The following is a 17,027-nucleotide window of genomic DNA, read 5'->3' as shown; positions in this document are numbered from 1 at the left end:
GAGGCTGTTAGACACGAATATGTAGAGAAGGGAGGGATATGGATCATTAACATAAGAAATTTAGTTTAATTTGGCATCATATTTGATGTAGATCAGGGGTCCCCAACCTTTTTTTGCACCGCTGACCAGTTTAATATTGACATTATTCTTGCGGACCGGCCGACTGGTGGGGGAGGGGGTGTTCAAGTAGGGTTAAACTCACCTCAAACATGTCTTTTACAGTTAGGGTTGCCAACTTTCTCACTCCCAAATAAGGGACAAAAGTAGCAGTCAAATCCTGACGAAGGGTCCCGGTCTGAAACGTCGACTGTATCTCTTCCTATAGATGCTGCCTGGCCTGCTGCGTTCACCAGCATTTTTTTGTGTGTTGACGAGACACTTGTTTACCCCGAGAAAGACTACCATGACCATGAAGCCTTGCGCGGGCACCTGTGTGCGCATGCGTGTACGTGCTGATTTTTCTTCCACAACACACATAAAAGTTGCTGGTGAACGCAGCAGGCCGGGCAACATCTCTAGGAAGAGGTACAGTCGACATTTCGGGCCGAGACCCTTCGTCAGGACTCCTGTCCCATGATCCTCTCATATCCCTTTTGCCAATCACCTGTCCAGCTCTTGGCTCTATCCCTCCCCCTCCTGTCTTCTCCCATCATTTTGGATCTCCCCCTCCCCCTCCCACTTTCAAATCTCTCACTAGCTCTTCTTTCAGTTAGTCCTGACGAAGGGTCTCGGCCTGAAACGTCAACTGTACCTCTTCCTAGAGATGCTGCCTGGCCTGCTGCGTTCACCAGCAACTTTTATGTGTGTTGCTTGAAATTCCAGCACCTGCAGATTTCCTCCTGTTTGTATTTTTTCTTCCACAAATCGGTTTTGGTTTAATCTTCCCGACTACACTGTACATACATTGGACATCGCACCCCGCAAAAACTCATTTCAGAGAGGTAGCACCATCAATTTGCGGGAGACTCCCGGAACTTCCGGGAGAGGTGGAGAGTAGCTCCTTAGCAGCTAGCCGGCTAGTTTAAGTAATGTTAGTTATGCTAATGAACAAATGACACCTGTTAAACTCACCTCAACATGTCTTTTACAGTCCTAACCCACCATGGGCAATAGAGAAGTCAGTGTTGCAAACAGTGCAGCGAGCAACACTATCATTATTTTAACCCCTATTAGGCAGGGGTACACTTTAGGGTAGTCTGGGGTGACATACGTTTTATATATTTTTTTGGAACACTCCGCCATCGCGCGTGCTCGCTCACTCTCTGTCGCTCTCTCTTGCACTCTCTCTCGTGCTTTCTCTCTCTCTGTCACTCTCGTGCTCTCTCGCTCGCTCTCAAAAAATTTGATTTCCGGGATATTGTATATAATTTGTGGGCATCAGGGAGTCTCCTGGAACTTCCGGGAGAGGTGGGATGTCTGCATTATTTGTACTTTATATAGGTTGTGTATTTATCATGTCATTAATGCTTTTACTATATGTTACCAGAGTTATTTTAGGTTTTAAGTGTTATTTGGTAGGTTATTTTTTGGGTCTGGGAATGGTCAAAAATTTTCCCCATATAAATTAATGGTAATTGCTCTTTGCTTTACGCCATTTCGGCACAAAAGGTTTCATAGGAACGCTCTACCTTAGCGGGAGAAATATGGGAGAAGTGCGGTCCCGTATGGGACAAACCAATTTATCCCAATATACATGATGTCCTGGCAAATACGGGACAGTTGGCAACCCTATGTTCAAGTTCAACAGTGTGTGACAGGGAATGAGGAAAGGTGCAGCTGACTCGTATCGTTTCCTCGCGGCCCGGTGGTTGGGGACCGCTGAGATTGTAGACTGTTACTGTCCAGTATTATTCTAATGTTTTCAGTTGCTTAAGTCCAAAACCAAAAAAAGTAAAAGATTGTTAATAAATGCAATAGGGAGAAACTTCCCTACCAAAGTGTTCATAGAATTTACAGCAGAAGTACAAGTCTGTTGGCCCATCTAGACCAATTATGGTGTGTCTGCTCTGCACTAGGGTCTATTCTGTATTTTATATTTCAGTAATATTTGTGTAATATTGTAAATATATTGTTTGATTAAGCATTCTTTGTTGATTACATAATTCATTACCGGTTATACTGTATGTAAAAGTACATGAATGGAATATGTCATCACCTTACCACATTGTAAGTACGTGCTTCACTAAAAGTAAAAAGAAAGAGTACACGTTTGCAGCCTCCTTGTGTTTTTCTTTTGATCAGTTTTTTGTTTTGGAGTTTCAAAAATAAAACAGGGTCCTCCCATCCCATTCCAGTTCCCCACTTCCATCTAGTTCCTGAGGATTGGAGGGTGGCTAATGTAACCCCGCTTTTTAAAAAGGAGGGAGAGAGAAACCGGGGAATTATAGACCAGTTAGCCTAACGTCGGTGGTGGGGAAAATGCTAGAGTCAGTTATCAAAGATGTGATAACAGCACATTTGGAAAGCGGTGAAATGATCGGACAAAGTCAGCATGGATTTGTGAAAGGAAAATCATGTCTGACGAATCTCATAGAATTTTTTGAGGATGTAACTAGTAGAGTGGATAGGGGAGAACCAGTGGATGTAGTATATTTGGATTTTCAAAAGGCCTTTGACAAGGTCCCACACAGGAGATTAGTGTGCAAACTTAAAGCACACGGTATTGGGGGTAAGGTATTGGTGTGGGTGGAGAATTGGTTAGCAGACAGGAAGCAAAGAGTGGGAATAAATGGGACCTTTTCAGAATGGCATGCAGTGATGAGTGGGGTACCACAAGGCTCAGTGCTGGGACCCCAGTTGTTTACAATATATATTGATGACTTAGACGAGGGAATTAAATGCAGCATCTCCAAGTTTGCGGATGACACAAAGCTGGGCGGCAGTGTTATCTGTGAGGAGGATGCTAAGAGGATGCAGGGTGACTTGGATAGCTTAGGTGAATGGGCAAATTCATGGCAAATGCAATTAAAGGTGGATAAATATTAGGTTTTCCACTTTGGTGGCAAGAACAGGCAAACAGATTATTATCTGAATAGTGGCTGATTAGGAAAAGGGGAGGTGCAATGAGACCTGGGTGTCATTGTACACCAGTCATTGAAAGTGGGCATGCAGTGCAGGGAGGTACTACTGCAGTTGTACAAGGCCTTGGTGAGACCACACCTGGAGTATTGTGTGCAGTTTTGGTCCCCTAATCTGGGTAGAGACATTCTTGCCATAGAGGGAGTACAAAGAAGGTTCACCAGATTGATTCCTGAGATGGCAGGACTTTCATATGATGAAAGACTGGATCGGCTAGGCTTATACTCTCTGGAATTTAGAAGATTAAGGGGGGATCTTATTGAAACATATAAAATCCTAAAGGGATTGGACAGGCTAGATGTAGGAAGATTGTTCCCAATGTTGGGGAAGTCCAGAACGAGGGGTCACAGTTTGAGGATAAAGGGGAAGCCTTTTAGGACCGAGATGACGAAAAACTTCTTCACACAGAGAGTGGTGAATCTGTGGAATTCTCTGCCACAGGAAACAGTTGAGGCCAGTTCATTGGCTATATTTAAGAGGGAGTTAGATATGGCCCTTGTGGCTAAGGGGATCAGGGGGTATGGAGAGAAGGCAGGTACAGGGTTCTGAGTTGGATGATCAGCCATGATCATACTGAATGGCCTACTCCTCCACCTATTTTCTATGTTTCTATCTCCTGTCCTTCACCTCACCCAGCTCCTGTGGGAGTGTGATGGCTTTTCTTGGAAAGAAAATGGTGACGTGGAGAGGTGTGGCAGGATAGGAGGAACACGGGGTAGAGAAAAAAAATAGCAGCACGATACATCCATGCCACACAATCTCTGGATTCTAAACACACTCCTTTATTTGAATGATTCAATCCCAAGGAAGGTAGGCATCTATCAAATCTTTTGAAATTGATCTAATTAATAATTGAATATTAGAACAAATGTTGAATGTAAAAACATGTTTTAATAATAACAAATTGTTTCAGAAACAAAAATATATACAGTTCCAAACATGCAATCTAATACCTCAAACAAAGTTAACAGTGGGTGACATGTTCTCTTCACATTCTGCAATTATCCAAAGTGACATAAATTATAAAAAGAAATAACTCAAAATTATAAGACTGAAGACAAAATTCAACCCTAATGACACAACACCTTGTAGTGTTTGTTCTTCTGCAATTTGGTTCCACTGTGGTGGTCATTGGAAGTGTAGTGCTCTGGACGAATTTTGATTCAAGATGGATTTCTGGGCACAAGCATATTTCATGTGTGGAGATGGGAGGGATCTTGTTACATTCTTGTACTCCATACTTAACCTCAATAAAAACAAGAGCCAACCAGCTCTCAGACAGAAGCTGGCTGCCTCCTGTGGGCCCAAGGTCGACCTGAGTACTTCCAAATGGTGACAAGGTGGGAGCGGCAGGGGGACAGAGAGATGTACATCTTTTGTACAAAGTGGACGGGGAGAAAATATAACTGACAGGACTATTGTAATGGAGGTCCTTATAGGGGTTGGAGCTTTGCTGCTGTTGGGAGAGTCACATGCCAGGGATGAGTGCAGCTCTGACCCAATGGGAAAACTCAAGTGGTTGTCTGCAAGGAGGTTGGCAGCTGTGGCCTAGGGGAGAAGGCCTGATCTGTGATCAGTAGCAGAACTGGAGGTGATAACAAGTTTCAGAAGGTGCCGTGCATTAAGGAAGGTGGCCGAGTGGTGAGACGGGCCAGGTGAGTGTATCCAGGACTTTACAGTTTATTAGTTTCAGCTAGAAGACACAGCCTCAGAATAAGGGGCATCCTTTTAGAAGGGAGATGAGGAGGAATTTCTTCAGCCAGAGGGTGGTGAATCTGTAGAATTTTTGCAACAGATGGCTGTGGAGGTCAAGTCATTTAAGGCAGAGCTTGATAGTTTCTTGATTAGTCATCAGGGCATGAAGGGATATGGGGAGAAGGCAGGAGATTAGGGCTGAGAGGAAAAAGGGATCAGCCATGATGAAATGACAGACCAGACTCGGTGGACCAAATGGCTCATATATCTTATGGTCCTAAAATAAAGAGAAGGCAATTAGTGTGATTACTGTTCTTTAATTCAGAGGGATAACTAGAAGTATAAGCCAAAGATAGTTCTTCCCTAAACACAAGAAATTCTGCAGATGCTGGAATCCAGAGCAGCAGAAGGTGCTAGAGGAACTCAATGAGTTCAGGTGAAGGGTATTCACCCGAAACATCAACTGCCCATTTCCCTCCACAGATGCTGCCTGACCTGCTGAGTTCCTCCAGCCTTCTCTGTGTAATTCTTTCCCATTTGGCTTAAGTAAAGGGCTGTATGTTTTAAATCAGTGGTGAAGTCTGCAGAGCTCGGAAGCTCAGTGTTGTGTGTTGTACAGCCGGCAGCACATGAGAATCCCTCAACACTGGAGGACCACAGTGGGAGGAAGTGCCAGTCTGAGTGATGGTTAGAGGCAGCAGGGTGCATCATGGAGCTCGTGTGGATTAAATGATTTGTTCACACTACACTTAGGAAGCAGGAGGGGAAATGGGTGAGCTGTGGGCAGAGGAAGGGAGACAGGCCCAGAGTACACCTCACTCCAGGATCAGTTTTCCAGATGGCCGGTGGGAGTGGGTGTGTGGATGATCCACAGGAGTTGCAGGCAGAGCCTAGATTACAGCATCAAGGGGTGATCACTGCACAAGGAGGAAGCAGTGAGTATCCGAGTGCAATTGTGGTAGAGGCCTGGAACATGAGGGGAATGGACATCCTTCTTTGTAGTTTCAGACATACCAGGGTCAAGGATTCACTGAAAGGGGATGGGGAGGGGGTAACTGACGGAGATGGCGATTCACACTGGTACGAACAACATTGAGTAAAATGAGGGATGACACCCTGAGAGTAGATTAAAATAGGTCCTCTACATTTGGATTAGTGAAGGTCAGTGAATTTGGAATCTCCAATCAGGAAAGACAGTGGGGATAAATCAGACAATAATAAGCTAGTGAGTGTAATGTCAGTGGTAGGGAAATTATTGGGAAAATGTCCTAATAAACAGGATTAATCTGCACTTGGAGGGGCCACACTGTTTATAGAGATGGGTAACATGGAATTGGTAAGGAGATCCTGGCTGAGTAACTTGGATGAATTTTTTGAAGAGATAATGAACTATGATTGTGAGAGTAGTGTCACTGACATAGTGTCATAGTCTCTATGGACCTCAGTACAGGATATGACATAGCCCCTCAACAAGAGTGGTCAAAAAGGTCCACAAGATCTAGGGCAGAATGACAAGTTGGATCTGAAACTAGCTTGGTTGCTTTTGTGTTTGGACATTTGTGTGTGACCTGTGTTACTGTGCTGGGATCAGCGGTGGAATCTTGCTGTTTGTTTTGTATATTAATGATCTAAATATGAATGTAAGAGCCATGGCTACAGTCTAGGTGTTAGGAAATTGGATTGGTAGTTAGACATTTGATAGCTAGCATGGAGAAAGTGAGCTGAAGGGCCTGTTTCTGTGCTGTATGATTCTATGACAAGTATTATACCACGACTAAAAGTTATATTACGAGGCTACATTGCACATTTTAGTGTTTCCCCTGAGTTCGTAAGGTGATGGGTGATGACTGAAGTGGTTAAGATGATTAATGTGGTTGATTGAGTCATATAGAGATAAAGAGGACGGGGAGGGGGAGAAAAGGAGAGGGAGGGGGAGGGGGAGGGGGAGAGGGAGGGGGGAGGGGGAGGAGAGGGAGGAGGGAGGGGGAAGAGGGGGAGGGGGAGAGGGAGAGGGAGAGAGGGGGAGAGGGAGAGGGAGAGAGGGGGAGAGGGAGAGGGAGAGAGGGGGAGAAGGAGAGGGAGAGAGGGGGAGAGGGAGAGGGAGAGGGGAGAGGGGGAGGGGGAGGGGGAGGGGGGGAGGGGGAGGGGGAGGGGGAGAGGAGGGAGAGGGGGAGAGGGAGAAGGGGGAGGGAGAGAGGGGGAGGGGGAGAGGGGGAGAGGGAGAAAGGGAGAGATTCGGAGCAAGAGACAGAGACTCCACCTCTGGTGAGTACGGTATAGACACTGAGGCAGATCCTTGAAATCAGAGGCTAGCCTCTGTGGGGGTGATGTCAGGAAGCACTTTTTGATACAAAGGATAAGGGAGATCAGCAAATCCCACCGCCAAAAAGGCTGTGGGTTAAAATGTAAATATAGAGCACAATAGATACTGCTGAACCAGGACATTAGGAGTTACAGAAGTATGGTGGAGAGATCAGACATGATTCATTGAATAGTGGGACAAGCTCAAGAGGCCCTGTAGTTCCTCATGTCCCAAAGTACTTCACCAGGGTTAACCCCTGGCGCTCAACAGCCTGCAACGATGCATCCATGGTGTTTATTCCAGCAATGCCAATCCCACTTCCATAGATGCAAAGTCTGTCAGTAACTGGAGATGAACTGGGCTTCCCACAGACTGCAGCTGGGGATAGAAGCCACATCACTCACAATGTTTTAAGGCGGAGTCTGATAAATATTGGCTGGAGAAAGGGCACTCAAAGTTGACCTAACAGGCAGGAGCCAGCAGTAACACAACCACACACCTGAAGGAAAACTGGTCTGTGTGCGACTCACTGTGGAAGCTCAGTTCCTTCCTACACCAGTGCACTATTTATCAGGCAGGGATATCTTGAACAGAAACTGCCAAGCTCCTGTTGATTTAGTTATCTCTCCACCTTCTGCCATCTGTGTCAGCCCTGCTTCAGTTGTTCTAGTTTCTTCTTCAACAAGCTGTAGTTCTCCACAATCCCCGGCGAGGCAGGATCTAGTCTTAGTGCAATCTCGTAGCGCTCCTTGGCCAGTTTCAGCTTACCCCAGCGATGGTACAGTACAGCTGCAACAGGGCAACACACACAAACATACACATTGAACCAGGTGTGGAACAAACCTAAACACAAAATAATCTGGAGATGCTGGGGTCAAAGCAACACTCACAACATGCTGGAGGAACTCAGCAGGTCGGGCAGCATCCGTGGAAAAGATCGGTCGACGTTTTGGGCCGGAACCCTTCGTCAGACTGTAGGGGGAAGGGGCAGAGGCCCTATAAAGAAGGTGGGGGGAGGGCGGGAAGGAGAAGGCTGGTAGGTTCCAGGTGAAAAACCAGTAAGGGGAAAGATAAAGGGGTGGGGGAAGGGAGGCAGGGAGGTGATAGGCAGAAAAGGTGAAGAAAGAATAGGGGAAAGCACAATGGGTAGTAGAAGGAGGCGGAACCATGAGGGAGGTGATATGCCCCCTCCCCCAGCTGCCTATCACCTCCCTCATGGTTCCGCCTCCTTCTACTACCCATTGTGTTTTCCCCTATTCTTTCTTCACCTTTTCTGCCTATCACCTCCCTGCCTCCCTTCCCCCACCCCTTTATCTTTCCCCTTACTGGTTTTTCACCTGGAACCTACCAGCCTTCTCTTTCCCACCCTCCCCCCACCTTCTTTATAGGGCCTCTGCCCCTTCCCTCTACAGTCCTGATGAAGGGTTCCGGCCCAAAACGTCGACTGGTCTTTTCCACAGATGCTACCCGACCTGCTGAGTTCCTCCAGCGTGTTGTGAGTGGAACAAACTTATTTGGCTATGCTGACGACACTCCACTGATTGGCCTAATCTCAAACAATAATGAGGCAGCCTACAGAGACGAAGTCATCACCCTGACACAGGGGTTTCAAGAAAACAACCTCTCCCTCAATGTCACAAAAACAAAGGAGCTGGTTGTGAACTGCAGGAGAAATAGAGACAGGCAAGTCTCTATTGACATCAATCGATCTGGAGTTGAGAGGGCAAACAGCTTTAAGTTCCTTGGCACCCACGTCACCGAAGATCTCATGTGGTCTGTACATACCGGCTCTGTGGTGAAAAAGGCACAACAGCACCTCTTTCACCTCAGACGGTTGAAGAAGTTTGGTATGGGCCCCCAAATCCTAAGAACTTTCTACTGGGGCTCAATTGGGAGCATCCTGACTGGCTGCATCACTGCCCTCAAATGTACTTCCCTCAATTGCAGGACTCTGCAGAGAGTGGTACCGACAGCCCAGAGCATCTGTAGATGTGAACTTCCCAGTATTCAGGACACTTACAAAGACAGTTGTGTAAAAAGGCCCCGAAGGATCACTTGGAACCCAGGTCACCCCAACCACAAACTGTTCCAGCTGCTACCAGCAGCATAAAAGCCAGGACCAGCAGGCTTTGGGATAGCTTCTTCCACCAGGCCATCAGATTGATTAATTCATGCTGTTACAATTGTATTTGTTATATTGACTGACCTGTTGTACAAACTATTTATTTTTAATTACTATAAATTTCACATTGCACATTTAGATGGAGATGTAACGTAAAGATTTTTACTCATGTATATGAAAGGCAAAAGTAATAAAGTCAATTCAATTCAAATTGTGGCAAGGCAAGAGTTAAGATAACATCCAGGCAAGGATAGTTACATATAGCATGCAGTCAACTCAGGCAAGAAAGAAGAGCATAGCTGGCCTTTGCACAGCAGGGTACCAGAGCCATTTGGTATACCAAGACAAGGTAAGGATGCAAACAAAGTATTCTAAGGTGACATTTACTACTGGTCAGCTACTTTACTAACTCTGAAGCCCTTTAACGCATATATTTTAATGGTTATTGATACCTGTTTTACTGCAGTCTGATTGGTGATTGATTATGCAAATAAGGAATTTGAACATTCACAAGTCAGTATCTATCTGATTTCTGTACAAAAAATTAAATTTCTTTGTTCAGGCTTTACAACAGTTAGGTGATAGCGGCTAGGCACAAGTAAATGAAGTGTGATTGAGGAATGAGTGCAGGTTTTCAGAGTCCAGCTAACTGGCATGACAGTTGTTTGGGACAGACAATAGGAGAAATTGTGTGCAGGAACGGGGGCCATTTCAAGAGCAAAGACCTCAATAAGGAGATTGATTTGAAGTGTTCGAAACCAAAATGCATGCATTTAAGGTGAGAAGGGGCAGGTTCAAACCCGATGTGCAGGGTGACTTTTTTTTATAAACACAGGAAACTCTGCAGATGCTGGAAATCCAATGCAACACACACACACACAATGCTGGAGGAACTCAGCATCTATGGAAGTGAATAAACAGTTGGTGTTTCGGGCCAAGACCTTCTTCAGGACTGAGGAAGAAAGGGGAAGACACCAGAAGGAAAAGGTGGGGGAAGGGGAAGGAAGCTAGCTGGAAGGTCATAGGTGGGAAAGGTCAAAGGCCGGAGAAAGAATCAGATAGGAGAGGACAGTGGTGCATAGGAGAAGGGGACCCAAGGGGAAATGTCAGGCGAGAAGAGGTGAAAAGTCAGAGCGGGGAATAGAGAAAGAGGGAAGGGTTTTTTTTCCTGGAAGGAGAAATCTATATTCATGTCATCAGGTTGGAAGCTAACTAAATGGAATACAAGGTGTTGCTTAACCACCTTGAGGGTGGCCTCATCTTGGCATAAGAGGAATATGTTAGAACAGGAATGGGAATCGGAATTAAAATGTTTGGCCACTGGGAAGTTCTGCTTTTGGCCAATGGAGCAGAGATGCTCAACGAAGCCACCCCCCAATTTACAATGGGTCTCATGAATGTAGAGGAGGCCACATCAGGAGCACCGAACCCAATAGACGACCCTAGGAGGTTCTCACATGAACAGCTGCCTCACCTGGAAGGAAGTTGCAGAGGATGATGTGTTGGATGCAGAGGCTGATGGGGTGGCAGGTAAGGACAAGAAGAACTGTATCACTGTTACAGCGGCGGGAAGATGGGGTGAGTGCAGATGTTTGGTTAATGGAGGAGATGCAGGTTACAGCAGCATCAATAGTGGAGACAGGGAAATTCTTTGAAGAAAGAGGACTCTCAAATGTTCTGGAATAGAAAGTCGCATCCTGGGAACAGATGCGGTGGAGGCAAAGAAACTGAGAAAAGGGATGGGAAGAGGTATAATCAAGATAACCATGGAAATCAGGTTTAAAAGATGTCAGTTGACAGTTTGTCTCCTGAGATGGAGACAGAGAGAGCGAGAAAGGGGAGGGAGGTAAGAGAGATGGGCCAAGTGAATTTAAGGGCAGTGTGGAAGTTAGAGGCAAAGCTGAAAAAAAAATCAACGAGCTCAGCATGGGTACATGAAGCAGCACTGATGCAGTTGTCAATGAAGCAGAGGAAAAGTTGGGGAGTATTGCCGGGGAAGGCTTCGAAAATGGACTGTTCTACATAGTGAGCAAAGACACAGCTGGGGCCCATGGCAACCCCTCAAGTTTCGGGAAAGTGGGAGGAGCCAAAGGAAAAATTGTTGAGGGTGAGGACCAGTTCTGCCAGATGGAAGGTGGTGGGGGTGGAGAAGAATTGGTTGGTTCTTTTGTCAAGAAATGAGTGGAGAGCTTTGAGGCCTTTTTGATGGGGTTAGAAGTGTATAAGGGCAGACGTCCATGATGAAGATGAGGCAGTCAGGGCCAGGGGATTGAGACTTACTGAGGAGATTGAGGGCATAAGAAGTGTCGCAGATGTAGCTGGGAAGGGACTGAACCAAGGGGAAAAGAATGGAATCAGGGTAAAGCTTGGTGGGTGCTTGGAGGAGATTACAGAGAAAGGAAATGAGACTACCAATGGGTTTCTAAATAAGAATGAAAAACTGAAAAAGTTGGAATCACTGTCAAACTAGGATCCAGTATAGGTCCACAACACAGTAGATCTGGTGCCTACTACAACAGCAATATCAAATCAGATCGTAGAGAATGGCCGTAGTTTTACACCTACAACTTTTCTGATGAGCTCCACAAAATCTTCAGCATAAAATAAATATATTTATGCTCAGCCATCAAACTTTTCATGGATAGGGTTCAACAATAACTCAATCATTACCTGTTTGCCTATCTTTAAACTATGCCAAAGTAGATATACCAGCCCCATGGCCTTAATTTTTACCAGCCCCATGGCCTTAATTTTTACCACCCAACCCCTTCTCTTGAAGTGACTGGGAAACACTGAGCTACAAGATCAGGCAAAATCTTATTGAACGATGGCCAGGTCTGAGAGACCACATGGTCTGGTCCTGCATTCTATGTTCTTAATGCAGAAATGCAAAGAAAACCAGATGATTTGTGAAGGATGGATTTATCTTGAACAGTAACTCACAGTCATCATTAAACAATGCCAAAGTAAATATACCATGTGGATAAAAATATAATTCTCTGTACTTTATCAAAATATGGGAATGTAGAACTTAGAGATACGGAAAACAATTAAAATGATTTACAGGTGTACTGTAACACCTACCTAAATTTCCATGATAGCTTGCTATTTTGGGATTACTCTGAAGTGCTTTTAGAAACAAACTTTCTGATTCCTGTGTGAATAAAGAAAGCCAATGATTCAATTTTAGAACGATCAAAGAAAAGGAATACAGTTTTTAAAAAGTTTTACAGTTGTTGTATTTTTCTTAAGAAACAGTAAATTGCAGAACTTCTATAGTTAGATCTCTACACCGGTATTGTCACTGCCTGGTTTTAGAGAGTCATACTCTCTCCTCAGTTAGGACACTGTGATTTCAGATCCACTCCAGACATGGCCAGGTTAACATATCCAGAACAGTATAGGAGGAGTGCTCCACCATCTGAAATACTGTCACACAAACTAGTTGTTTAACCACAAGAGTTTGCAGATTCTAGAACAGGGACAATCATGATGCTGGAAGAACTTAACAGGTCCAGCAGCATCTGTGGGTGGAAAGTAACCCTCCAAATCACATAGGGTTATAGAGTCATAGAGCAATACAACATGGATAAAGACCCTTTGGCCCAACCAGTCCATACCAACACACTGCCCACTCAGTATGTCCCAATTTCCTCCAAGTACCAATCCAAATGCATCTTAAATGATACTATTGTACCTGCCTCAACCAATTCCTCTGTCAGCTCATTCAACAAACATGAAAACATTGCCTTTCAGATCCTTTTTAAATCTTTCCCCTCTCACCCTAAACCTATGCCCCTAGTTTTAGAACCCCCTACCTATCCCAGGGAAAAGACTTTTACCATCCACCTTATAATTTTAAACACTTCCATAAGGCCATCCCTCATTCTATTTCATTCCGAGGAATAAAGACCTATCCTGGTCAACTCAGGCCCTCTAGTCCTGGGAACATCCTTGTAAATCTTCCCTGTGTGACGTCAGACTATCCCCAGAAGGTTCGCCCCGAGCAGGTAGTTCCAAACGCGCTACCACGTCTGCCCGCGGCTCCCGATGGCAGTTCCAGTCCCGTGTGTGTGGACCGCCACACCTGCACACTTACCAGTTTAACAATGTCTTCCCTCTAACAGGGTACCTAAAACTGTACACAGTGGTCTAAGTGCAGCCTCACCAATGACTTATGTACCAACTCTGATTGATAAAGGCTAGCCTGCAAAATATCTTTTACCTGTGAGGACACATTCAAATCAACATAAATAAACATCTGATGATGACAGTAGCCACTCGTAAGGATTAGAGCCTTCCCAGGATGTATTCTGAAAGCCCTTTGGTCACAAGAGTTAGTGTATATATTGTATTATTTCCCCAGTTAGGCCAACTTTCTGAGTTACTTCAATATTATTAAAGCATCATGAATCCCCTGGGACCTTCAGCATCTTTGCCATCCTTCCTCCCATCTCCCCCTAGGAGCTTGGGAATCACTGAGCAAAAATATCAGCCACCGTCTTCAAAAAATGATGGTCAGGTTCCGCTCTTTATTTCCTTGATCAAGAAATGCAAAGGCAACCAGGTGACAGGTGAAGCATGGATTGAAAACACGAGCTCAGAAACCCAAGTGCAGTTGTCTCAATGAGCCCATTCCAATTCCCAGCTTGTCACAACTCACCTTGTACTTCTTCAATTTACCAAGCACATTTGCAAAGGAAAACATGATGGTGTGATCGTTGGGTAGCAATTTTAGAGCCTCCTTTCCAACTGCTTCAGCTTTTGCTAGATTGCCTGGTTATGAAAGCAACACTGGTTTATAATCCAGTAAAACAGCAGTTGCGATTAGACAGGATCAACTGTACATTGCAGCAATTAAACATATTTTTTATAAAACAGGGAGCGAGACTGAACGATTATAGTAAATTCAGTTTGTAAAACTGATATTTTCAACTGATCTTTAGTTCTTGTTTTATTGTATTCAGTGTCCATCGCAAAGATATAGTGCCTATAAAATGTATTCACCCGCCTTGAAAGTTTTCATGTTTTATTGTTGTAATCAGAGTGGAATTAATTTGGCTGATCTGCTTTCCTCCCACATCCCAAGACATGCAGATCAGTGGACCACTATAGCATGCAGGTGAATGGTAGAATCTGGGGGAATTTATTGAAAATTAGAGAACAAAATAAGAGGATTAATGCACGATTTGTGTAAATGAGTGGTTGATGCAGACACAATGGGCTGAATGGTCTGTTTTCTGTGCTGTATCTCCCTCCGACTTGTATGTCCCTGTCCAGACTTAATTTCAAATACAGTCTAAGCTCCTCAGCCAAGGAAAGATGCACTGTTTCATGTTTTAAAGCTCAAAGATTCAATATCTAATAATTTATGCAAGACAGTGCCAACAGATGGTTGTTCCAGAATGCAGCCTGTATCTACTGTAATCTGTATTATTGGCAGTTGCCTAGAGACGTGCTGTTTATCTGTCACTGTCAGGATCTGTTGGTTAGATTACATCATAGATTAATCATCTGGAATTTAAGCATGACCGCATACACCAACCTAGTACAAAACTACACCAGCTTCATTTTCCCTTTAATACAGTACCTCAATGTAATTGTATATGGTTTAATCTGTCTGTATAGCATGCAAAACTAGTGAAAACTTGCTTTTCACTGTATATCGATACGTGTGACAATATTAATTGTAGCACAGTAGCGTAGTGGTTAGTGTGATGCTATTACAGCACCTGAGACCCAGATTCAATTCCCTTCATTATCTGTAAGGAATTTCTACTTTCTCCCCGTAATCGCTTGGGTTTCCTCTGGGTCTCTGATTTTCTTCCACATTTTAAAGACATACGGGGTTAGCAGGCTCATTGGTCACATGGATGTGATTTGGCAGCACGGGAAGTTGGGAGATACCATGCTGTATATCTAAATAAAAATAAATAACAATATGACTGTATCCAATTCCCAGAAGCCTGTTTGATCAGCTTCTGGGACAGTAAACATGTACAATGACTTCATTTTCTAAATTGGACCCGAATTTAATCCAGCCTCCAAGGATTACATTTGCCGCTGGTTTGGCCTCTGCTGTTTTCTCCCACTCCCCATAAATCTGATAGTTGTGTAAACCCAGGGTGAGTCTACCACAAATACAACCTCCTGTCAAAACAGTAGATACATGTCAGGTGTCTTTATTATTTTAAAACATTGAATCACAGTGCATTTAATTTGGCTTTTTTTGACACTGATCAACAGAAGGGACTCTTTCATGTCAAAGTGTAAACAAATTTCTACAAATTGGTCTAAATTTATTAGAATTATTAAACACAAAATAATTCATTGTATAATTACTCACTCGCTTCAAGTCAGTATTTAGTAAATGCACCTTTGGCAGCAATTACAGCTTTGAGTTGGTATGGATAAGTCTCTATCAGCTTTGCACATCTGGACACTGCAACTTTTCCCCATTCTTCTTTACAAAACTGTTCAATCTCTGTCAGATTGTACGGGGATCATGAGTGAACAGCCCTTTTCAAGTCCAGCCACCAATGGCCTTAGACTTGGCCTCTCCAGGACATTTACATTGTTGTTCTTAAGCCATTCCTGTGTAGTTTTGTCTTTATTCTTGGGGTTATTGTCTTGCTGGAAAACAAATCTTCTCCCAAGTTGCAGTTGTCTTGCAGACTGCGTCAGGTTTTCCTCCAGGATTTCCCTGTATTTTGCTGCATTCATTTTACCCTCTACTTTCAGAAGCCTTCCAGGGCCTGCTGCAGTGAAGCATCCCCACAGCATGATACAGCCACCACCAAGTTTCACGATAGGGACGGTGTGTTTTTGGTGATGTGTGGTGTTCGGCTTACGAGAAACATAGCGTTTAGTCTGATGGCCAAAAAGCTCAATTTTGGTTTTATCAGACCATAGAACCTTCTTCCAGCTGACATCAGAGTCTCCCACATGCCTTCTGGCAAACTCTAGCTGAGATTTCATATGAGTTTTTTTTCAAACAGTGGCTTTCTCTTTGCCACTCTCCCAAAAAGCTGCATCTGGTGAAGTACCTGAGCAATAGTTGTTGCATGCGCAGTCTCTCCCATCTCAGCCACGGAAGCTTGTAACTCCTCCAGAGTTGTCATTGGTCTTTCAGTGGCCTCCCTCACTAGTCCTCTTGCACGGTCACACAGATTTTGAGGATGGCCTGCTCTAGGCAGATTTATAGCTGTGTCATATTCTTTCCATTTCTTGATGATTGGCTGAATAGTATTTCAAGGGATATTTAGTGACTTAGAAATTTTCTTGTATCCATCTCCTGACTTATGCTTTTCAATAGCCATTTTGCAGAGTTGCCTGGAGTACTCTTTTGTCTTCATGGAGTAGTTTTTGCCAGGATACTGACTCAGCAGTTGGACCTTCCAGATACAGGTGTATTTTTACTACAGTCAATTGAAACACCTTGACTGCACACAGGGATTTCTATTTAACTAATTATGTGACTTCTAAAACCAATTGGCTGCACCAGTGATAATTTGGTGTGTCATATTAAAGGGGCAAATACTTATGCAATCAATTATTCTGTGCTTTCTCTTTGTAATTAATTTAGTTCATTTTGTAGGGATCTGTTTTCACTTTGAAAGAAGAGACTTTTTCTATTGATCAGTATCAAAAAAAAAGCCAAATTAAATCCACTGTGATTCGATAGTGTAAAACAATAAAACATGAGCATTTCTGCGGTGGGGGGGGGGGAAATACTTTTTTATAGGAGTTGTAATTGAAGTTCTAATTATTTTGGTAGGAGTAACTGTTCTAACTGAGAAAACTGACTGAATGCCATTGACCACAAGTTGG

At 44.1% G+C, this 17,027-nt stretch overlaps 1 protein-coding gene and 1 long non-coding RNA gene across 5 annotated transcripts in view; one reads left to right on the top strand and one right to left on the bottom strand.

Moving 5' to 3' along the window:
• LOC134346767 (uncharacterized) overlaps positions 1–17,027 on the top strand; it is a 39,554-nt gene that overhangs the window by 3,143 nt on the left and 19,384 nt on the right. The window lies entirely within an intron of this gene.
• The window catches only part of tmtc4 (transmembrane O-mannosyltransferase targeting cadherins 4), a 36,826-nt gene continuing 26,750 nt past the window's right edge, over positions 6,952–17,027 (bottom strand). For all 4 annotated transcript variants that reach the window (XM_063048377.1, XM_063048380.1, XM_063048378.1 and 1 more), the window contains 3 exons: positions 13,861–13,973; positions 12,282–12,351; positions 6,952–7,864 (listed from right to left, as the gene is read on the bottom strand). In XM_063048377.1, coding sequence (XP_062904447.1) covers positions 7,722–7,864; positions 12,282–12,351; positions 13,861–13,973 — 326 coding nt within the window. In that variant the 3' untranslated portion in view covers positions 6,952–7,721. The remainder of the gene's footprint in view (positions 7,865–12,281; positions 12,352–13,860; positions 13,974–17,027) is intronic.

This window comes from Mobula hypostoma, chromosome 5 (assembly GCF_963921235.1).
Source record: "Mobula hypostoma chromosome 5, sMobHyp1.1, whole genome shotgun sequence".
In the NCBI taxonomy this organism is placed as follows: Eukaryota; Metazoa; Chordata; class Chondrichthyes; order Myliobatiformes; family Myliobatidae; genus Mobula; species Mobula hypostoma.
The sequence above is the reverse complement of the archived record's forward strand: the minus strand, read 5'-3'. Positions and strand labels throughout refer to the sequence as shown.